The sequence below is a fragment of the Microtus pennsylvanicus genome, chromosome 1 (assembly GCF_037038515.1).
Source record: "Microtus pennsylvanicus isolate mMicPen1 chromosome 1, mMicPen1.hap1, whole genome shotgun sequence".
Classification (NCBI taxonomy): domain Eukaryota; kingdom Metazoa; phylum Chordata; class Mammalia; order Rodentia; family Cricetidae; genus Microtus; species Microtus pennsylvanicus.
In genome coordinates, this window is record NC_134579.1 from 65,629,419 (window position 1) to 65,653,062 (window position 23,644).

At 44.3% G+C, this 23,644-nt stretch overlaps 1 protein-coding gene across 3 annotated transcripts; it reads right to left on the minus strand.

Annotated features, from left to right (window-relative positions):
* Positions 1–1,178: 1,178 nt before the first annotated feature.
* Plaat1 (phospholipase A and acyltransferase 1) lies at positions 1,179–22,971 on the minus strand. 3 transcript variants are annotated; one of them, XM_075967594.1, is made up of 5 exons: positions 22,847–22,971; positions 15,388–15,474; positions 11,956–12,094; positions 8,698–8,963; positions 1,179–1,425 (listed from the first exon to the last, which is right to left on the minus strand). In XM_075967594.1, the coding sequence occupies exons 3-5, from the start codon at positions 12,092–12,094 to the stop codon at positions 1,327–1,329; spliced, it is 504 nt and encodes a 167-aa protein (XP_075823709.1). In that variant the 5' UTR covers positions 15,388–15,474; positions 22,847–22,971; the 3' UTR covers positions 1,179–1,326. The 3 variants fall into 3 exon arrangements, with proteins under 3 accessions (XP_075823709.1, XP_075823714.1, XP_075823719.1); XM_075967599.1 differs by lacking the exon at positions 22,847–22,971 and adding an exon at positions 22,282–22,422; XM_075967604.1 differs by lacking the exon at positions 22,847–22,971 and adding an exon at positions 21,800–22,212.
* Positions 22,972–23,644: the final 673 nt, after the last annotated feature.

Sequence of the window (23,644 nt, forward strand, 5' to 3'; positions counted from 1 at the left end):
TACCATATTCCAATCACATCCTATCCCCACGTTTACAGACATATTTTCCTTATTGACTGACATGCTTTTAATAACGGTACAAACAGGCTGCCAGGCTACCTGTGTAGCTATGATGACCTGACATCTTCTTCATGTAGAAAGACTTACCTTCCACTTTTCCTGGACTTGCTGCTACCGAGAATTCCACAGGCATGGTATTTAAAGCTAGTTTAATTCAACACATAATCAATAAAATGAAAGCATAAAATAATGGGATTCCTTGGCTTACAGTAAAAGTCTTTAAAGGGATATGGGATTTTGTATCCCAAATATAGCACTTTACAACAGTATTAATGATCACTTGCCAAGGCTCAAAGATCAAGCCACTGAGCTACTATAAAACCTAGAGGGAACAATTTAACTCAATAAAAATACAACCCATTGCCCATCACTGATTCCTGTCAAACAAGCAGATTCTAGGGAACCTACTGGGTCTGTAAGCACTACAGAAATCCAGGAGATAGCTTAGTGGGGAAAGCATTTTACTCATGAGCCTGAGGCCCTGAGTTCAGATCCCCAGCTTCCATAGAAGCTTGGCTTGGTAGCGCACATCTGTAATTCCAGATCTCCTACACTGAAACAGGGGTAAAGACAAGAGACTTTCAGGAAGCTAATGGGCTAGGCAGCCTGTCCTAAGTTGTGAAGGGCAATATACCCGGTCTCAGAGAGCAAAGACTGGCACCCACGACTGTCCCCACACATGCACACCATTTATAAGCATCCCAAACAACGCACACACAAAAGCCCTTCCAATTCTCTTCGTACGTGCTCACACCTCCACAGGGTAGCAGTATAGGGGTATTATCAGATGCTTTGTCATTCAGAGATTCTCGAGTTGTTGCCTAACCAATACTAGAAATATCCACTTTCCCTTTTTTTTTTCTGACAAGAAAAGGAATATGAATTTAGACGTTGGCCTTGACAACTGTCTTTCAGAAGCATATGCAAATAACTTTCACCCCTTGGCAAAATGGCTGTCTTTTGGGGAAAGCGAAACAATATTTACAGTGGAAGATAAAATGTGATCTTGGTTTTGTTAAGCTCCTCAACTGGTTCCCTCAAAAGGCAACTGCTTTTTGTTCAAGCTGCCACAGCAAGTCTATACTAGCAGGGGGAAAAAACTTTCCTTGTCTCAATGATAAGATTAAAATCAGCAAGCAATTTATTACAGAGTCTGCCATCTATCATGGGGACCAGGAGAAATTATGATGCGTTCAAAATAAGTATTCGCCCCAGAATTTCTTTCTCCTCACAGATTCCGTCAATTCCAATCTCTTCAGTAAATTGCTAATATTTTGTTCTTTGTTTCTTTGGAAACAAGCCGAGGAACGCGAAGATATCAATAGCCGCCGCCACCAATTCAATGGTGCTTATTGCTCGGTTGGCCTAAAAGGAAACAAGAAACAAAAGAAGGATTTTATTCTAAGGGTGTTAGTGTTCCCTTAAAGCTTTACTTTGTTCCGTAAACCAAAGATTTATTTTAATGTGCAATGAATGTATTTAAAGTCCAGTGCCAAGGTAAAATAAGGAATGAATAAAATTATTTATATTGTTTTGACACAAGGTTTTTCTGTACATATCTCTGGCTACCTTGGAGCTCACTCTATAGACCAGGCTGGCTTTGAACTCAGAGAGATCCACCTGCCTCCATCTCCCAAGTGCTGGGATTAAAGGTGTGCACCTCCCTGGCCTGGCTATAATTGTTTTAATTATTCAAAAGATACCAACATACATAGTTTTCTATTCCTGACCCTTATTAAACACTATTAGAGCACTTGGCAGTGTCTAAACTCGTCATGAACATGAATCCTGGCTGCTCATCATAATCCTCTCGTGAGAGAGAAGAGTACTACGCTCTTCTGCAGAATCGGGAGGCTATAAGAAAATGGTTCTTTTGTTCAAAATCATACTATCAAGTTTAGATGTAAGTCAAAACATCATAGATGCATGTTCTCCCTCCAGCAGCCTCTACACAGTACTAGAGTAAGGTGTGTGTGTGTGTGTGTGTGGTATATGCGCGCACACTTGCACATGCAAGTGCGTGATGCCTATTCCTCCAATAGTCCAGGACCATGATCTGAGCTAAATAGCTATAAGTTCCTTACTACATCTATTGGTAAACACATGTGCTGGTCAATTTGTGTAAAGATGACACAACTGGAGTCGCCTGGAAAGAGGGGACATGGATAGAGGAATTGCCTCCATCAGATTGGCCTGTGGGTTTGTGGGGGGGCACCGTCTTGATTAATGATTGATGTGGGAGTTATCAGCTGACTGTCAGCAGGTGTCCCCCTTGGGCAGGAGGTCCTGGGATGTAAAGGAAAGCAAGGTGAGCTAGCCATGGAGAGTCAGCCAGGGAGTAGCATTCCTCCATGGCTTCTGACTCGGCACATGCATGAGTCCCTGCCCTACCTTCTTGTGATGATGAGTTGTCCCCTGTAAGCTGACAAAACCCTTTTCTTCACCCTAACCTTAACACTAATCCTTAAATTGTACTTTGGGGCAATGTTTTCTCCCAGGAAACTTAAGTATGCTTCAAGGTGAGTCAATATTAGTCAACTGTCATGGTTTTTGATATAGACAGAATTGGTTTTCACATAGACAGAATAAGCCATTCTCAAACTGAGTTGTCCATAAAAGAGTTCAGACATTCATGGCCATTATGGTATTAATCATCATCACGGTGAGGGCAATTAATGAATATTCATGGTTTCCATGGCGCTCAGCTAATATTTGCCTTGCATCCTCATGGGCTTGAGAGCAGTTTTATGACTGAAAGGTCATGTTCAGATGCTTTGGAGTCATCACAGGCCTAGAAGACAACATGCAGTCTCCAGAATTCAAGAGCCAGGGCTTTCAAATAAAGCAAAATACTTTTCTCAAATATCTGGGGACTGGTCTAACATCTGGAAACTCGGTCAAGGTCACAGTTGATAGCTCCCTCTGTCTAACCAGTCTAAATGTAAGAGCCTCCACTTACCTATCCTGAAACTCTGTTCTGTCTCCCTCACTGCCGCTTCCCTGTGGCAAACTGGCATGTGGAAGCCTCTGTGCATTTACAGCACATGTCTCCTTTGTTCTGCTAGCCTGTGGTCAGAGGGGACTAAGCCAACAACTGGGACTCCTTGTCTTTCCTAGTCAGTTTAACTGCCAACTTGACACAGTTTGGGAATCTCCCGAGGAGAGAGTGTCGATCAACAGATTACCCAGACCGGATTGGCCCGTGGGCATGTTTGTGGGGTATTGATGTAGCAGGGCCCAGGCCATGGTGGGTGGTCCTATTCCCTGAGCAGGTGGTCATGGGATGCATATGAAAGCTAGCTAGGTATAAACCAGCCCACAAGCCAGGTATCAGGAATTGCTGTACTTTTGGGATGTGAAGTAATTTCTTATATTTGAGATAACCTTGTGTGGAACAGCATGCAATGTAGCTACAAATATTCCCCATCCCACTGGTCCCCATGGACCGGGTTTTCTCCACCAGCTTTTATCTCACATCGATGCAGGACTGCCTTAAAAGCCAGATCAAAAGTACCTGCTTGATTTCCTGCCCTGACATTCCTCAGTGTTGGACATCAACCTGTAAGCTAAGGCTTTCCTCCCCTAGGATGCTTCTGGCCATTAGATCAGAATGAAATTAAGACTTTGCCTCTGTCTAGTCCCCGGTTCATGGAGAGAAGAGTCAGGCAAACAACCTGGCCTTACCTGAAAAAAAGTTCATCTTCTTCTGTTGTTTCACTTTTAATTACTTGGGTGTTTTATGTTTATTTTTTTCTAAAATTTATAATCATTACCTTAATTATTTGCCAAAAATATCAAAAGGTAACCATGGGGCATAGCAAGAGAAAGAGAGAGGGAAATAAATGCAGTGTATAGAAAACCCCCAAGGACGAGAAAGAGTGAGGCCAAAATCAAGGTTGTAAATCAGATCCTATCCTCATAACTCACAGAAAGTCTGACCCAGGGACATGGGGCAGGAATTGAAAAACATGAGCGTATGACAGGCATCAAATTGAGTCAAAGGACAGAGGGTTCCAACCCTGGGAAAATGGTAGCATCCTGGGATTGGAGTAACCTCCAGCAAGATGCAACCCAAACTGACTAGACATATTTCACCCTCTAGAAACTTGAGATACTGGAGAAACCTCATAAATATGAGGCATAGACAGGCAAAAATTGGGAACTTGGGGGTGGGGTGGGATGGGGGTAAGGGGAGTTGGGGAGAGAAAAGAGAGGATGGGGAGAGCTTGGCGGAATGGGATGGTTGGGATAAAGGAAGGGTGGATATGGGAGCAGGAAAGTATATATCTTAATTAAGGGAACCATTTTAGGGTTGTCAAGAGACTTGACTCTAGAGGGGTTCCCAGGTGTCCAGGGAGATGTCCCCAGCTAGTTCCTTGGGCAGCTGAGGAGAGGGAACCTGAAATGGCCCTATCCTATAGCCATACTGATGAATATCTTGCATATCACCATAGAACCTTCATCTGGTGATGGATGGAGATAGAGACAGAGACCCACATTGGAGCACCAGAATGAGCTCCCAAGGTCCCAATGAGGAGCAGAAGGAGGGAGAACAAGAGCAAAGAAGTCGGGACCACGAGGGGTGTACCCACCCACTGAGACAGTGGGGCTGATCTATTGGGAGCTCACCAAGGCCAGCTGGACTGGGACTGAAAAAGCATGGGATAAAACTGGACTCTCTGAACATGGCGGACAATGAGGGCTGATGAGAAGCCAAGGACAATGGCACTGGGTTTTGATGCTACTGCATGTACTGGCTTTGTGAGAGCCTAGCCTGTTTGGATGCTCACCTTCCTAGACCTGGATGGAGGGGGGAAGACCTTGGACTTCCCACAGGGCAGGGAACTCTGACTGCTCTTCAGACTGGAGAGGGAGGAGAAGAGAAGTTGGGGGAGGGGGAGGAAAATGGGAGATGGGGAGAATGCAGAAATTTTTCAATAAAAAAAAATCTGAGGCATAGAGAAGGAATATATAACTTGATCACAGGACAGAGGCCATTATGACAAAGATCCTCCCAATAGTATAGTGCATGTTTTTCCTCAAGTCCCAAATGCTCTTTTACTTCAAGTCTCATTCCAGATAGGAGAATCCCATGTAACCAGGACAATCTGTAGAAGTTACATAGCATGGGAGCTGACTTGCAGGATTTAAACATCTCACAGTGGTCCCGGTGGACCAACACATACAGGGACTTTTTACTTCGTGGCCTACTCAGGATTTTAAATTTATCAGTCTGACCCTGGACACTTAAGATTTTAAGGATTTTATGTCTGAGGTCATGATAGAGTCCTCATTCTGAGCATCTGGAACCCACTGAAACAGGCTGAATCTGAGGCTCTGTATCACATCAGCAGAGCGGGTCATACATGCCCGTAGGATTTATCTTGTCTGTTTTCTGAGACTCAGTGACTCACTGATGCACTAAAGAACAGGCCTGATGTATTTACACACGACTTGTCTAGGCTTACGTAAGGGTGTGATCATCTTATATTGAGACAGACAATTTTAATGACTTATTTGAATTATAACAATAAAATGTTGCTTATAAAAAATTTGAAAAGTATTGGAAAAAAGCCACATTTTATAAAACATTTACAAAAGAGAAATTTGTTTAAAGACCATCCAAAATATGCAAAGAAATGTTAAAAATTAATAGGAAAATGAACAAGCCAAAATTTGAATATAGACAAAATGATATGCAGCAATATATCACAATAGATACACATAGAGAAAATAAACACATGAAAAGGTACTCAATATCACATGCAGTTAGGAAACTGCAAATTAAGGCAATGAGATACAGACTACTTGCAGGTTTATCAGAATAGCTTAAATGATGTCACCAAACATGGACAAGGATATAACATAATGGAAAATGTCATTTAGTTCTCATAGGAATGCAAAAATAATACAACCACCAAAAGGCAAGACGTGACCTATCTCTAACTATGTGACATTCAACAAAGATAAAGACATGTACGCAATTAAAAAGAATCCAATAAAGCTGCCCAGGTCTAGGGTGATAGAGACATTGGTGGAGGAGGCGACATATGTCGAGACTGCTCTACAGCCAGGGATAATCTTGTAATTTTAAAAACTGCTCTAAAGATTGCCTGCTGATTTTATACAACTACAGAAAACAGTGCAAAAGATAAACAAGATCATAGTCTTTCTCCCCTTTTCATCATTTCTATGTATTTTTTTAAAGAAAATATTTCTAAGTTCAAGGCCACTCAACAGTAAGGCTAGGTGGTACCAGAGGAAAGTAGCTCACCTCGGGACAGGCAGGTATAAAGGAAACATGGAAGAGGGTTGAGACAAGATGCCTACTTCAGAGGCACCCTCCACATGCTTCTTTCAACGAGGCCCCACCTACTTTCCACCACCTCCCAATAATGCCATAAGAATCCATTGATTAGACAGTAGACATTGATCTGATTGTTTCTCAAGACAAAGATCACTAGCTGTGAAACATGCCACACGAGCCGTTGGCGACATGCTATAAATCCAAAGCATAGCACACATGTACTGGACAAATGATTTGTAATACGGCTAAGCAAGCGGCTTCCCATACCTCTATAATCCTTAAAAGGAAAGTAACTCGAGGGTGCAGTCAAAAGCAAGTACAGTGTGCTCGACGTCATCCAGCCAGTGACTACAGTTAGGACACTAGCTCCTGCCAGTAGCGTGGGGGCACTCAGGATACCCTTACTCATTTTAACCAGTACCTGCTAGAGACAGCTTCCACTATTAGTTGAGGAAATGATTGCCCCAGGGTTTTGCGTCTTGGTATTAAAAGTAAACAGAGGGCAAATTTCAGACCAAATGCAAAGCAAGATGATTGTAATCTGTTCTTATTTAACCACATTTTCACATCACTGAAGCATTATTTACAGGCGAAGTGCTATAAACATTTATTTAATATGTGCAGGTTGGTATTTTTGGAGGTAAGATTGCATCCGTAAATGTCATCATAATCAGGGCTACACAGTTATCTATTATCTCCCCAGGTTTCTTATAGCTATCTTCAATGATTCTGTTCTTTTGGTTTGGAATTTTAGTTGGTTGGTTGTTGGACTTATCTTTTTTTTGACTCTGTTGTTGCTGCAAAAGTATTTAACCCTAAGAACTACCTTATTGGCACAAATAAAAATAAAAAATAAATTTATAATAAAAGCATAGGCTTGTCAATCATAGAGACTATGTTACAGAGTAGATTTTGGAACTGATTTTTTTTTTGATATAACAGAAATTTGTGTTATTTGACCACTACCCCTCCCTATTTGTAGAAATCACATGAATAAATATTACTGGTTAATGTAGTGAACAACTTAATCATTACCAAAGACCCCTTAGTCTGGTTCTGTCTCACCAACAGCAACCAGCTGAAGAATATGCCACGCAAACCTTCCATGGGGCACTATATATCCAAAGTATAACACATGCTTTATTAGGGTAAATAATACCACTTAGCTAGATAATTGCCAATTAAACAGATGGAATCTGTTTCTTAACAACAGCACGAGTGTTCTCAACTCAAAGACATAGAGGAATTTAAGTGTGGCCTCTGTGTTGTGCCTCAAAATATATATATATTATTATTATTATTATCTGAATGAGCATTCATTGTTAACGTACTTCCTGATGGGAACACACAGCCAATGAGTTCTTTCCTAAGGAAAACACACACACCCTTTCATCATGCTCTGTCTCCTACTTTTCTGAACTTGTTCTGAGAGGAAGTGAACCTCACTCTCTAGGACGTCGTTTAATAGCTAGTCCAAGACACAGGACGCCTTGAGTAAGCTGAGGATATTAAAATGTGCTCAAGTTTTGGTATTGTATTTGAGTCTTAGTCTTCGTTTTAAGAAGCAACTTACTGGAGGTTAGTAGTCTTTCAACTCTTTGGGTCTTCTTTAAAGTTTAAAGCAAAACACACTTGTATGGGTTTTGGACAAAGAGTGCCTGCCCTTTTCTCTTACGTCACCCCAATAATACTTGGGTTACACCCTCAGAGACGGAACTGCTCTGACCCAAGGACAGGCCTGGTAAAGGCGAGGGAGGTGAACGCTCTCTTTGCCGGGACTCTGCTACAATACTGCAAACCAGTGCTGGGAATCCACAAGACTGCACGCTACCCTGCAGTCAGTTAATACAGCAGAAGTCGTTTAGAAGCTCAGGGATCAGATATCTACGTCAAATCATATAAGGAAATAGGAGACGTTTACCAACCCATCAAGACATGTCACTGGTCACCGCTATTCCTTACTGGAGAAGAATCTACAAATTAATCCCCATTCACCTTCCTTTTGGCTACATTATTTTCAATATATGGAGTTGCTGATTTGAGATTGCTGTATGGGGAGTAATAGAGAAACTGTGTCTAAGAGGAGTCAATAAGATTGACAGGACTTGATTCTACTTCAAGTCCCTTCCAGCCCAAATTTCAAGATGTCCAGGTTTTAGTCTGTTCACTAACTTACTGTATTCTTAACAGAGTCCTCTTCCCTTCAGTCTTCCCACTTTCCACATTTACTTCTTGTTTGCCTTTTGGTGGAACCCTAGGAACTTTATCCTAGCAGGATTTTCTCAACATAAGAAGCTTCTCGTACCGCCTTAAAAAGAAAACAACCTCACCTGTTCTGACACTCCTTCTCCATAGCGGAGCAAGGTCACAAAATGCTCGCAGTTGTTGACCAGTAAGTCATAGGCCACCTCCTGCCCAATGGCGAACTCGGAGCGCTGCATCACTTCCTCCACGGGGAGAGGTTGGTGAGTTGTATCGTACTTGTTATTTATTCTGTAGGTGTCGTTTCCCACAACGTCCTTCAGAAGCTGCATTTTCACTAAGGCCTTGGTGCTGAACACAGACTTGGCGCTTGTAAAGGCTGAAGGAATGCCATCTGTAGGGAGAATGTCGGTCAGTGAGGCTAAGGGATCTATCCAGTCCACAGAGATGACCAGTGTCATCTAGAATGCGGGAGATGCTGCGGAACTTAGACTGACCCCTGCTCCTCACGCAATGAACCCAAAGTGCCTGATCTCAGCTGCATGCTCTGTGTTATTGATTGTTCTTGCTGTATGAGCAAGAAAAGAAATGGCAGGAAACTCCCTGCCTGGTCTTGGGGAGTGTGTTCCCTAATGACTGGTATTATTATGAGAGAGCTTTGCAGACCGTTCTAGCAGGGTATGGATAAGATTATTACCCAATTTGTCTATGGTGCCTGTTTCTTCTCAGCGTCTCAAGTCTTCCAGATCTCAGGGGTTAATTATGATGCTATGTTCACAAAACCACCTCCCTGCACACCCCACTTCTTTATACACCGGCTCTCCCCTGGGCTTTCAAGAAAGTCCAGATTTCCTGCTGTAACACTTGCAGCCTTGTGAGGAAGCAGCTAAATTCCCACTTTTCTTCTGTCATTTCGTCTGACCAGCAAACTAACGTTCTAAACCCACAGCTAACTTCAGTAGACACTGCACATAGATGGGGTCCCCTGCTAGGTCTTCACTGCCTGCACAATCCTCCATGACTCTTTATCAGAGATATCCCTATTGGTAGGCATTCCCTACATGCCCAGGAAGCTTTGTATCCAGTCCTGTCCTGTCGGTAACAGAGACTAAGATGACTCTTCACGGCTTGGTCTAGTGCCAGGACCTGGTCTCTCCCTTTATGTGCCTACATGCTGGGCATGGCCATCATATTCTTGGAATGACTGGTCTCCCCGACAGAGCAGCAGGCATCAGTTAATACGGTAGATGTTCACCATGTACGGGAACAGATGTTGCATACACAGATGCACATAGAATTCTTTGTAAGTGGGGTATGATGTCACATATTGTACTTGAATTAGAAATTTTTAAATTCTATATTAAGACTATTTCTTAAGTAGTTAAACAAAGCATGGGATAAAACCGGACTCGCTGAACATAGCGGACAATGAGGAGTACTGAGAACTCAAGAACAATGGCAATGGGGTTTTTGATCCTACTGCACGTACTGGCTTTGTGGGAGCCTAGGCAATTTGGATGCTCACCTTACTAGACCTGAATGGAGGTGGGTGGTCCTTGGACTTCCCACAGGGCAGGGAACCCTGATTGCTCTTCGGGCTGAGGAGGGAGGGGGACTTGATCGGGGGAGAGGGAGGGAAATGGGAGGCGGTGGTGGGGAGGAGGCAGAAATCTTTAATAAATAAATAAATAATAAAATAAAAACAAGTCCAAAAATGTGCTTTTAAAATGGCTATTATAGTGACTTTAGTACCCAGTCCACCATTGCCTGTTTCTTCCCCCAGATGACTGTCAGAGCCGATCACTGTACTATATCGTATTCTCCAGAAATGGCATTGCGGCTCACAATGGACCAATTAAGAGTCATTCTCCATGATTTCTAAACTCCAACAGAGAACAGATTAGCTCTTTCCTGTTGAGTCAGAAACTCTAAGAACATGAGTCTCGGTTTGTGACAAAATCAGGGGAATGATACCACCACCCAGGAAAGGGAAGCAACTCCCGAATCTGAAGGTCCTAATGTAATGACATTCCTAGACACGCCTAGATTCCTGGAAACTTCTAAGGCCAGCTCCACCCTTTCCGACGTCTCCTCCCAGGAAGCCATGGACTTGTCTCTTGGCTTGTTTGCTTAGGCTAGTGATAGCCTTATTTCTGTTACATACATTAGAGAATTCTAACAAACACAGTTACCTAATAATACCCAGCAGCTAACTCCTAATGTGCTCAGCCAGCCCCCCTCTTCCATGGAAAATTAAGCTATTGTCTTGTTTTTAAACCATTATAAATGAAATTTGTCCACAGGTCTAAATGTTTCCCCAGACTCCCGTAAGCAAAATTAGATACAGAGCTTAAGACATCTTCTAAGACTCTTAACGCATACTGCTCAGCTGTCTTGTGGATGGAACGCTCTCTGTTTCCATCGATACACTTGTACTAATTTCACTGTCTCCGTCTCCACCGGGTGCTGTCATTTTATCCCTTTCTAATGAGATGGGCACAAGATCAGTCAGTGTCTTTGTCTCTAACCTGCAGGTGAATACAAAGTTGAAATTTCTGTTCTCTTCTTTTGTCAAGTGTTTCCAAACCTTCCTAATTGTGGCTTGGGATCATGGTGATCCCTGTCTCTCCTCAGAGGCACCAATTTCCCAGGTACGCCGGGAACTACTTTTCTCATCTCTTTGAAGCTTCACTTCCCTGCCTGCTTCCTTGCAGAAGTTTCCTAATTGCAGCACCCCTCCCCCACCCTACCTCCCATCTTCCCATATTCAGCGCTTCATAAACCACAACCTCCCTAACACGTCTATAATTTGCTCTTGCTCTCCCTCTCTGTCTGTGAAAATGTGAGCACCGCCTTGAAGCTGTCTATACAACTGTGTAGCCCCGGTGCCTACACTAGCATTCGGCACATACTATACAACCTATTAATAGCTGCCAAGTTAATTGAAACCACCGTTTGTGTGAGACATAAGGGCATAGAACTTAGCTACATTTGCGGCCAATGTCATCCTCAGTCATTTATTTGTAAGGAGGATTTTTTTAAAATATAGGGGTTTCTTTTAATTTTGTGTGATTTAGTCTGTGGCTTTTTTTTTTTTTTTTTGAGACAGGATTTCTCTGTGTAGCTTTGGAGCCTGTCCTGGCCCTCGAACTCACAGAAATCCACTTGCCTCTGCCTCCTGAGTGCTGGGATTAAAGGCGTGCTCCACCACTGCCTGGCTATATATCAGTGGAATCTTTTAAATGATGTTTTGGTCTTTGAATATCATTTTCAAAATTCATTGGACTTAGTTTCTATATTTTAACTGCTTTATGATTTTGTTCATGATCCCTTTTCGTTTCAAAACAACCACAAAGCTCCCAGAGGCCCCTGGGAATAAATCTTACCGACAGGTGCAATGTTGACAACATAACCATCACCCAAGTACAGCGCCCAGTGCTGATAGCCAGGGCGGAACACTTCAATCAAGTCTCCTGGGCGAGGGTTGTGAGGACGGCCCAGGCTGAAGCAGTCACTAAACTCCATCTGCAAAGACAGGCACAGAGATGGTCTTGCTAGTACAACTCACAGAAAGAGAGTCCAAGGAAGCCTCCCACTTTGGCAGAGGGACACAGAAATTCCTGAGATGACCTCCCAGTGGAATGACTCAGACTCGCGACGTGTTTTCTTTGGATGATTCTGTATGTGCTAGCATGCAAACACAAATGAGCTCTTCCGTAGTTCTCTGCAACAATGCTTCCTTACCATGTCCATTCTTTAAGTCTAGAATTCACGCTTTGTAGAACTTCCCTCTACATAAAATTTCAGTAGTATTAAGTATGGAAGCATGCCTTCTTTGGAGCAGGAAGGAACACTAAAGAGAAAGCCAATGTATGTTTGTTTTGTATGTAAATGTACTAAAAATACTAGAAAGTATCAGTGCGCTCTTGCTTTCTTTGTGTAAAGAAGTCGGAGGTCAGGAGTCTAAGATTAGAATTCTTTCAGGGGGCTACATGCTGCACAATACAACTAAGAATCAGGGGTGTGGGTGGATGCTGTGCACTGTGAACATTAAAATATGTAAGAGCTATCTTGTACCACAAAACTCACTCTGCCATTTATTTTAAGCAGGGACAAGTTACAAGCCAGATGGATGTCAAGCCAGACATTCAGGTGCAGTGCAGGCTCTGGAACACTTCTTCCAAGTTCAGAATGTGTTCTGTACGGTAGCGTGTTTAAGACTCTCGCTTCTACCCGCGACATCTTTTTGTCACTGTAACCATGACAACCCGCCCCACCCCATCCCTTGCTGCTTCACTTGTGATTCCAGAAACAGTGCAAGGTGGTCTGCCACAGAAGCAGCCAGTTTGCAAAGTGGAGAAGCTCACTGCATTGATGAACACGGCCTGGAATGTCCAAGGTGGCAGCACTTTCTCCTTCTAAATCGATACCCGTTAGAAGGCACATAGGGTCTGACAGCTGGCTTCTGTAGAGGTTACACTTTCTGTGCACTCACAGAAATAGAATGAGTCAGCAACATAGTACTCTAATGTGTAGATATTCCACACTTTCTTCATCCATTCTTCCATTGAAGGGCATCTAGGTTGTTTCCAGGTTCTGGCTATTACAAATAATACTGCTATGAACATAGTTGAACAAATGCTCTTGACTTCTCGAATTTTGCATGCAAATGGATGGAAATAGAAAACACTATCCTGAATGAGAACCTTCATCTGGTGATGGATGGAGATAGAGACAGAGATCCACACTGGAGCACTGGACTGAGCTCCCAAGGTCCCAATGAGGAGCAGAAGGAGGGAGAACAAGAGCAAAGAAGTCGGGACCACGAGGGGTGCACCCACCCACTGAGACAGCGGAGCTGATGTATTGGGAGCTCACCAAGGCCAGCTGGACTGTGACTGAAAAAGCGTGGGAAAAAACTGGACTCTCTGAACATGGCGAACAATGAGAGCTGATGAGACGCCAAGGACAATGGCAAGGGGTTTTGATCCTACGTAATGTGCTGGCTTTGTGGGAGCCTACCCAGTTTGGATGTTCACCTTCCTAGATATGGACGGAGGGGGGAGGACCTAGGACTTACCACAGGGCAGGGAACCCTGACAGCTCTTTGGACTGGAGAGGGAGGGGGAAAGGAGTGGGGGGAGTGGGAGAAGGGTGGGAGGAGGGGGAGGGAAATGGGAGGCTGGGAGGAGGTGGAAACTTGTTTTTTTCTCATTTTCTCAATAATAATAATAATAATAATAATAATAAAAAGATTGAGTCAGCAAGAGGAAGCTGTGTGCGTATCCACAATCAAAGGAAGAATACATGTGCCGTATGCCTGCTTAGCCTCTACCCGACAATGATGTTCCTCACTGTATCCTCTTGTGCAGCTCTGCAGGCTCCCCACCAAAGAAATGCAAGTGCCAGGAACTCCAAACTCACCTAAATTATAATTGTAATAGCATAGGCTAAGGACTTGGGAAAATACTCTTCCTTCCTTCCTTCCTTCCTTCCTCCCTCCCTCCCTCCCTCCCTCCCTCCCTCTCTCTCTCTCTCTCTCTCTCTCTCCCTTCCTTCCTTTCTGTCTGTCTTTCATGGCTCTCTAGAAGTCTGATGTTTTTTCCAGCAACAGTTATCATTTGGAAGGTGTTTCCCTGAGTATGTGCATGCTGTCTCTTGACGTCTTCACTCACCGCATTGTCACACAAACACAGCCACATGTAATAGTCCTTCTGTTAAGAAATAACCACTAGGGCAATTATATGAAGCATTAAGTCTAGCCATCCTCTCAATTTTTTTGCGCCTTATTTAATTTGGAAGTTCACAATTTGGTCACTACTAGGAAAAACAGGTACTAGACTATGATATAAACAAACATTTTCCATGAGTACAAATCAGCAAGCCCCCAACAGCTGCGGAAACCGAAGCCTATTCTAGCCAAGTGTCTATTAATATCTACTATTAATAATTAAATATCCCCATTTGAACAGTGGAGACTTGGAAATGTAACAAGCTTTACAAAACGTTATCTCCATTAACCCTATTGAACTGAAAACCCTTCATTTCTATTTGAGTTTATGATGCTATTAGCCCATTTTCCAGATCAAAGGCTGTCTTTTCAACTCCAACTGTTTGATAAAACTCCCTGAATTCTACTCGCCACAGGCAGGTTCTGCTACTATGCAGGTCACTCAGGCAGAGCCTCAGTTGCCTCATTTAGAAGGCAGGCATAAGGATCTCTGAGTTAGCCTGGTCCACAGAGTGAGTTCCAGGACAGCCGGGGCTACACAGAGAAACCCTGTCTTGAAAAACCAAACAGCAACAACAGAACTGCCACCACCACAAAGATGAACATAACAAGTAGAATGACTTGTTTATCTCAAAAAACTGTGGGAAGTATCCTTTGTGAATGGACTACATACCCTTAAAAACACCTTGAGAAAACCGGCAGAAACTACACAGGTAGGCAAGACATACTGTTGTCCGCTTTCCACTGGACCATGTTTCATATGTGACTTGGTCCCTGTTCTGTCTCTGAGACATGTTGTATGACTTTATGGAATGGGTGACTTCACGGTAGAGCTTTAATATCTAATGTTCTTCATTCTCTGACATATAGTCTGAAACCTGACTTATAAAGTACAAGCGGATTACTACACAAAGCTTATCATAATTAATGAAAACAGATGGCAGACCAACAAGCAAACCATGGAAGTAAACCTCCAGAAGCCGAGAGAAGAACCTTCACATGTGAGGGGCGTGTGAGTTCTTACACTGACCTCTGACATATCCTAGCAAGTGGGTGCGGGCCGGAACCTCAGGTACTATTAGCTTACCGTTTTCCTAAATGTGCCTTCTGGGATCGCAGAACTTCAGTGTAGCTGAAATAACAGCTCGCAGGTCCAGGTTCAAAGCCGTTGTTTCTTCAAATAAAGAAAAGTGAACTCAGCAAAAAGTTTCAACTGATGAGAATTAGCTGTGGTCTCACAACAGATTTTCAGCAATTGGTGCTGGGGTAATTGAGTTATCTCCAGTGGAAGCTAGCCCACCATCACCAATAGACTTCAGCTTAGATCGTATGTCTCTCTCTCTCTCTCTCTCTCTTTCTCTTTCTCTCTCTCTCTCTCTCTCTCTCTCTCTCTCTCTCTCACACACACACACACACACACACACGGAAAAAAAGCCTTGGTGTTAAAAGCTGGTAGAGTACTTATATTTACTCTCAAAAGTATGATCCATAGAAGGAAACCTCAATAAACTGTTTATCCTCAAAATTAAAAATATTCACAGTGCAAAAGTGAAGACAGCATCAAGAACACATGTAGACCTCCCAGGATGCAGCTGGAGAGGTGGCTCAGTGGTTTCAGAGAAAGGGCTGCTTGGAGAAGCCTGAGTTCAGTTCCTAATATCCTCATCAGATGACGCAGAACCGCCTGTAACCCCAGCTCCAGGTTATCTGATGCCCTCTTCTGGCCTCTGTGGACAGTGCACTCATGGGCATAAACCCATCCCCACCTCTTCACACACATAATTAAGAGTAATAAATGAACAAACAAATTTCTCAAAATTCAACAGTGGAAAGGCAAACAGTTCAATTAGGATGTAAGCAGAAGAAACGAAGGCACCTTTCATATTTCAGAAATTAAAGAGATTTTAAACAAGCCATACTCATCACTAGCCATCAGAGAAATATACATTACAGCTACAATGGAGCGTTACTCCATGTCCCGCAGCACAGCTCAAATGGAAGAGAGAGGTAATGTCGAACTCTGGCAAAGACGAGGAGCCACTGGCTCAGTGGTTCATTGCCAGGGGGAAGACAAAATGATCCAGGGACACTGGAAACAGATTGCCCATGTCTTTACGTTTTTACCTTGTTACCAAGATATGATCCAACAATTTTATATTTAAGCATCTACCTCAAGAGACGAAGTCAAAGAAGACTTATGTTGAACAAAAACTAGTATGCAAATATTTACAGTGGCTTTATTCCTAATAGCTTCAAACAGCTCCGCTGACCTTCAGTGGGTGAATGGCAACCAACATTCAAGATGGCTGAATAGAAATGCTTACTACGTGGGGCTGGAGAAATGGCTTTGGTTAAGAGCACTTGATGCTCTGGAAAAGACCAGGGTTTGGTTCCCAGAACATGCATCGGGCAGCTCACTGTGACTTCAGTCCCAGGGCATCGTCATAGGCCCATACTGTCACACAGGTACACACACACACAGAGGCATAAATTTAAAAAGGAAATTAATAACTATTTTTAAAAGTAAGAGTGTCTTATAAAATAAATCAGAGGAAATGCCCAGTATTCACCCCCACTTTCACAAAGAACAACCTGAGTAACCCATGCAGAGCTGCACTGAGAAGCCAAGGGCTCCCAGAGAGTACTGGGAATCCTCGGGACAGAGGCTGCAGTCTAGTACAGTTCAGACACATGGGGCCGTAGTAAGATGATGGGGAACATCATTTGAAGGCGTGTTGTTTTTGCTTACAATGCTTTTGTTTAACTCTGTGAGGTTGTGATTCTTTACCTGTCCCAAAACATCCCATAATAGTCTAATTAAGCGCTGAATGGCCAATGGCAAAGTCAGTGAGAGGCGAGGCAGGGTTGGCAGGCAGAGAGGATAAATAAGAGGGGAAGCAAGGGAGAAGAAAAGTAAGGGAACAAGGAGAGGATGACACCTGAGGCCAGACAGCAAGCCATGGAGAGAGAAGTAAAGAAAGGTATACAGAAATAGAGAAAGATAAAAGCCCAGAGACGAAAGGTGGTTGGGATAATTTAAGAAAATCTGACTAGAAACAAGCCAAGCTAAAGTCAGGCATTCATGACTAAGAACAGGCCTCCACGTGAGTGATTTATTTGGCAACTGGGTGGTGCCCCCCAAAAAAGCCAAAAAACCCAAGAGAGTAAAACATCAACAACAGTAAGAGGAACAAAATACCCCAGATTCTGCCACCCCAACTCCACAGAATGGGTAAGGGAGTGTTCCTTTTGGAGGAGTGATGTAAAAGACAGTGTTCTAGGAGGTTCCATCCATGTGCAAGCTGATAATCCTAGCTACCGAATGATCAGTTTGCAGCCCGTTTAGATTGGTAGCCCAGATGCTGCACAGAAGCCTGGCTTTGGAAATGGATCTCACATGGCCCTAAGGAAGGCTCAGGGTAGGTTAGCCACCACTTATCTTGAAAAGTGAGCTGATGTTTTCAGGAATTGAAACACTCCTGCATACTTTCTTCTCCTGTTTTACACAACCACTCCCCAGTACTGGCTTGGCAGATAGCTGCCCCTTGAACCCAACATAGCATAGCAGGGGAACTGTGGCTAAACCTGCTGGATGCTCAGCCTGCTCTGTAGAGGTTGGGAGCCATAACCAGAGGAGATTGGAAGGTGCTGCCTCTGAACACCCGGAGACCAGCATATTTATTCTCTGAGGATATAGTTAGCCATGTATGGACGAGGGCCAGTGTCAGGATTGAAGGGAGATGTCACACAGTACCTAAAGCCCTTTCCCCAAGACTTGTATTCACGCACCTCTTATGAATAATGTGGGGAGTGAATCTCCATGATTCTCAAGCATACAGGGGCCTGGGAAATCCCATAGGTCCAGGTCCTTCCTGCCTCAGTCATACACAGTCAAATAGAACCTCCTGAGAGAAATGTGGCTCAACTCTGCCCCTCGTCTCACTTATTGGCAGGGAAAGTAATTGAAGCAGCAGAGAGAAACACTGGAGTTCTTACTACCCCACTTTGCCTGGCTGCCATCTGGTCAATTCTGACTTTAATGCTATTCAGACTGGGCAGGAGCACCCCAACAGGAGTCCAATGGGCCCCACTGTAAGAATCTTGGCTCCTTGCCAGTGGCAGATCAATAGTTGTATGGAAGCATCAACACCTGATGGGGCCACCAAGAAAATAGTAGAAGTAGATCTACACAGACTGTGCCCTGGCCTCTGCTATATATGCTACACCCCTCAGAACTGCCAAAGTATCTCCGCCCTCAGGGCACATAGGGAGAATGGGTCGAAGACTCTGCTTCACTCTGTATCGTGCTAAACTCTTAAGCCATAGTCATGGAAGTTATCGTGAAGCTACACCACAATACTCTAATCAAATCAGCTAGAATCAAAGTCAACGCTGCAGAACAAACCGACACTCCAAGACACAACTTCAGAAGAAAGCCACTAACCAAAGTCACCCCTGAAAGCTGGTAGAGGCATCTGACCCAGCAAATGCGCAAATCTCAATGTAGGAGCACAAAAATATGAAAGGGGGGTAATACAATATCTCCTAAAGAATGTGGTAATTCTCTAGCAACAGATTCCTAAGAAATTAAATTGGATGGAATCTCAAAGAATGATTATAGGATAATCAAAACGAGATCCTGAATAATACAGATTAACAGCTAAATGAAATTAGGCAGACAACTTAGGATATAAATGAGAATTCTGGAGGGAGACAGAAATGTTGGAAAGGAGGAAGCCAATGAATCAAATAAAATATATAACCCTTGAAAGCCTCAACAACTGACTAGACATGGTGGAAGAAATAGTATGTGAATTTGAAGGCTATCTATCTGTATCTATATCTATATCTGTCTATCTGTATCATCTATATATCAGATGGAATACCAGAAAAGATTAAGAGTAAAGGCACTGAAAATCTGTCCAATGAAATAATTTCTGAGAGCATCCCTAAATCTCACATTCATGTATAGGAGGTTTATCTAAAAATCAACTCAAATTAGGTCGAAGACCTAATAGCAAACCAGAAACTCTAGGAGTCATAGAAGAAAACACAGGAGGTAATTCAAGATGTAAACATGGCTAATGATTTTCTGGATGGGACTGCCCGAAGCATAGGAAACAACAAAAATATAGACAAGTGAGATTACACAGAACTAAACCTTCCCAAACACTAAGTTAAGCATGCAAGGGCATGGAAAGACAGCCCACAGCATGGAGAGGACATCTGTAAACTATATGTTTGACAAGGAAGGGCTGTCATCCAGGATATATAAGGGATTTCAAAAACACAGTCCAAAAAAAAAAAAAATAAATGAAGTAAGCCAGACATAAAAAAGGCAAGTTCTGCATATTCTTTTTCATGCTGATGCTTGAAAAGTCTATTTGAAAGCAGAGTAATGATCGGAACTCACTGGTACCGGAGGAAGTGGCTGCCCTTAACTGGTGTATACTCTACACATATATAGAAATATAATACTTTTTTTTTTTGGTTTTTTGAGACAGGGTTTCTCTGTGGTTTTGGAGCCTGTCCTGGAACTAGCTCTTGTAGACCAGGCTGGTCTCGAACTCACAGAGATCTGCCTGCCTCTGCCTCCCAAGTGCTGGGATTAAAGGCGTGCGCCACCACCGCCCGGCTTATAATACTTTTAATATGTACAACTCATACTTGTCAACAAAACCTGAATTAACCTCCAGAGACTTATGCCGAGTGGAAAAAAGTAAAAATTAAAAATACAAAACAATATCAGAAGGTTGCATTCTTTGTGCCCACTCCGTAATGTTCTCGAAATGACAACGTTAAAAACATAGGGGATAAATGGTGGTTCTTGGGGTTTAAGGAAATGACGCCAGGGAAAGCGGTGGGACTGTAAAGTGGCTGCTGAAGGACTGGGATGGTGACTGTGTTCGGGAGACCAGCTGAGTTCATGCCAGGCCTGAAGTCACGCAGGCAAGGTGTGACAACTCTGAAATTCAATTTCAAGTCTATTTTCCTATGCCAATTTCATGCTCTTTTACACCATCGAATATAATTAATAATTAATCAGAGGAAATGTTGCTAAAAAAAAAATCACTGCAACTTTCCTACCTCTCAGAGGTTCATTGCAGGGAGAAGGTTCAAAAGCACAAAGGCATATGAACCAAGGGAGCCTTGCTGGGAGTCCCTTTTTCTCTTCTGCCCTGGAAGCCTTTCCGGGTGATGCTAACCATCTCTGTGGTTTCCAGGATCAGACCTTAGGCGAGGGGCTATGAAGATTTACTCAACAGCTCCCTTGAACAGAACCATGGGGTGTATAACGAAGACTGACTTGAACATAGGCACTCAATCTTGGACAAGGGATTTAGTTTTCCATTACGAAAACGGGCTGCTCTGTTTTTGCACAATGTCAGATATACCTGGGAACACATAAAAAAAAAACAAGTGCCCTGTGCAGAGATGGGTATTAGGGACATTTCACGAGTGCTGCTTAGATGTCTGCAAGGCTGTCTGTGTTGTAGGAAGGATCCCCAAGAGAACTTTTTACTGTCTACTTCCAAGAATGTTACCGAAGTGGGAAACGCCATCGCTACCTTTCCACTGGCTTCCCAGTCTCCAAGAGTTTCCCAGTTCGATTCGGATGGTTTCCCAGTTCCATCCACAGCAGTGACACACTGGGAGGCTTCTGTGAAGAGGTGGGTCTAGAATGCCTTACACTCAGACCTTGGGGAAGCATGGATCCTTAAACCAGCATTTAACCTGCACATGACAGGTTTCATTTGGAGACAGATTGATTCCAAACCATTCTTCAGGCAAAGCACAGCCACACTGGGCTTTGAATCTTCCTAGGCTCCCTAGTGCTGCCGCCATAGTAATCTTGGCCTCTTCCCTCTAACTAGATCCAGTCAGGATGCATCTTCTGACGCCTTCCCCTGCCCCCATCATCTCTCAGCGTGCCATAATGATACCTGGTACACTCTATTTTTTCCCCCTCATCCATCCCCTTCCTGAACCTGCCTTTATAACTGGTGTCTGGGGACCTTCTCTGCTTTCCTTTACTGAGGGCTGATTCTTGTTTATCTCTAGAGGTTCAGTTTCTAGAACAGTGCCCGACACAAATACCCGCCTAGTAAACGAAAAAAGGAACCGAGAACTCGAGACCTATTCACGTTTTTCTAGAGCCTGAGTTATAATCATCTTAGTAAATGCCAAAGAATAATATCACCGACGGTTCCAAGACCTAAGACAATACTGTGACCTATTTGTCGTCACTACCAAGGTGAGAAGAGAGCTGAGAAATTGGTCCTGCTGAGCGGTTTGAGTTTTCAATTTCTGTTCTGCCTCTCAACGGTTTTCCCGACTTGGAAGCAGGTCTCTTTTATCCCCCTGCTTCCCATTTATAAAAAGCAGAGACTGGATGCCGGATGTCAGGTGCTCTCTCCCCTCTGAACTTTCCTAGGGATCTAGGGTCTAAACAAGGTTGCTTAGCGCCTAGAGCGCCTCCCTCCCCTCCCCCAACGCACCTCCCTGCTCAAGCTGGCTTGTGTTGTGGCCCTGGAGGCAGCGGGGGGCTTCCCGGGCTCTCCCAGGCCTCTCTGTGGAGCCACTAGCAGCCCCTGGGCGACTTCATCCGCACCACCCGAGGCCAAGGCCACCGCCTAGGCCACAGTCGCCCTCCCGCAGCATCAACGCCAGCGCCCGTGCCAACCCCTGCTCCCTCCGCGGGTTCCTGGCGCGCGCCTGCTCGGCTCCTGCATTGCACCGCGGGTCCTAGGCTTCCAGTGCCAGGTCTTCCGCGCTCGCCCCAATCCTGAGCTCTTCCCAGATCCCCTGCACAGGACACAAATCTGGGATCCCCGGATTTTCCGTGCACACCGCAGGCCAGAAATCCCCAGATCCTCCGTGTATACCTCAGGCCCGGACTCTCAAAATCCTTGGCATACACTGGGGCTCTGGGCTGCTAATCCCACCTGCTAGTCGTCCCCTCACCCCCACCTGCTCCTACCTCGATGCCCGCCTGCCAAACACGGTGGGCCCTCCAAGCCAGCTGGAGCAGACACACAAACCTGCTCACAGCTCAGCCCCAGCCTGGTGCCTGCTTGGTTTCAGCCTCTCAGCAACCAGGACCTTCCTGTGACAAACTTTTGTGCTATCAAGCTCTGGCCTTGCTGGGTGTTACAGTTTTAAGGGTGATATGTCGTGTGGAGCCCGGAAATGTTTGGATCTAGTCATTATGGATACAAGGGCTACAGGGACAGAGCTGGACGAGGATTCCTTTTGGGCCAAAGGTTTGTCCTCTCTGCCTGCATCCTAAAGAAATGTCTAGATCTGTGACTCAACAAAGAGTGGGTTACTGTAGGAATATCCGTGACTCATACACACCTGCATGCATGCACCCAAAGCAGTCTTACTTGAACTGACCTTGAGACCAGAGGCCAGCAAGGACAGGCTAGCCATGACCCTACCCACATGTCAAAAGCAACTTCATTGTGAGAAGAGAAGGAGAAAGGGGAAAAGGGGGTCCTCCATCCCCTAAACCTTGGGTACTGCTTTCCCAAGTGGGAAATTACCTGGCTTGGGATGGGATGGGACTGGCCTTCAGTAAGGACAAGAGGCATCTTCCTCTGCCCCGAAGATGTCCTGGATCTCAACAGAAGAGGTCCCTTACTCAGCTTGACTTCTGCCTTTCTAGGCCAGGCAGAGCAGGCAGGACCAGACTTCAAGAAAAACAGCCATTGAGGCTAAAAATATACCTGTGGATGACAAGGATCTCCCTCCCCTCCCCCGTGTTGGCTTAAAAGACTGCAGGGAAACTCCAGCCAAGAGGGGAGGGGCAGACTGCTCTCTGAGCTTTTCTGACAGCTGCACAGGACTTTGCTTAAAAGGAGGCATAGCCGAGATTTGTGCACTGGTATACCCGGAACTTCAACCCAAAGACACCCCCAAACATGCAAAGCTTATTAGCTGCTGGCCTCCATGTTGGTCACATGGGAGAACTATCTAGTAGTCAGCTGCTCGGTCATTAAGGGATCAGGTTCTGTTTAGATGGCTGTGGGTCAGTCTGCTGGACCTGCTGCTCAGGGTTAGCTGTGACACCTTCTAAACAGAGTGCATAAAAACTCATCCTTAAAGAGGCATCTGGGACCTTCAAGTGGCGACGGGGAAAATGAGAGTCTGTGAGAGACAGTAGGTGTGCGCTTCGTGAGTTAGTGTTTTTCTTCCTAGGTTCCATTTTAGTTATGAACTGAATCAGATATGCCCTTTGGGATCTCTTCCTTAGCCGTTCCAATTGAGCCATCTCAGAAGGAGGCGGTGTAAGATTTTATACAGGAGAGTTAGCGTGCGCATTTATAAAGCCATCCTGCTTA

Coding starts and splice junctions, on each gene's coding strand:
- Plaat1 (XM_075967594.1), bottom strand. CDS start 12,094: ATGGAGTTTAGTGACTGCTTCAGCCTGGGCCGTCCTCACAACCCTCGC. Junction 8,964..11,955: donor TGTCAACATTGCACCTGTCG/GTAAGATTTATT, acceptor TTCTCCCTACAG/ATGGCATTCCTTCAGCCTTT. Junction 1,426..8,697: donor GAGAAGGAGTGTCAGAACAG/GTGAGGTTGTTT, acceptor GTTTCCTTTTAG/GCCAACCGAGCAATAAGCAC.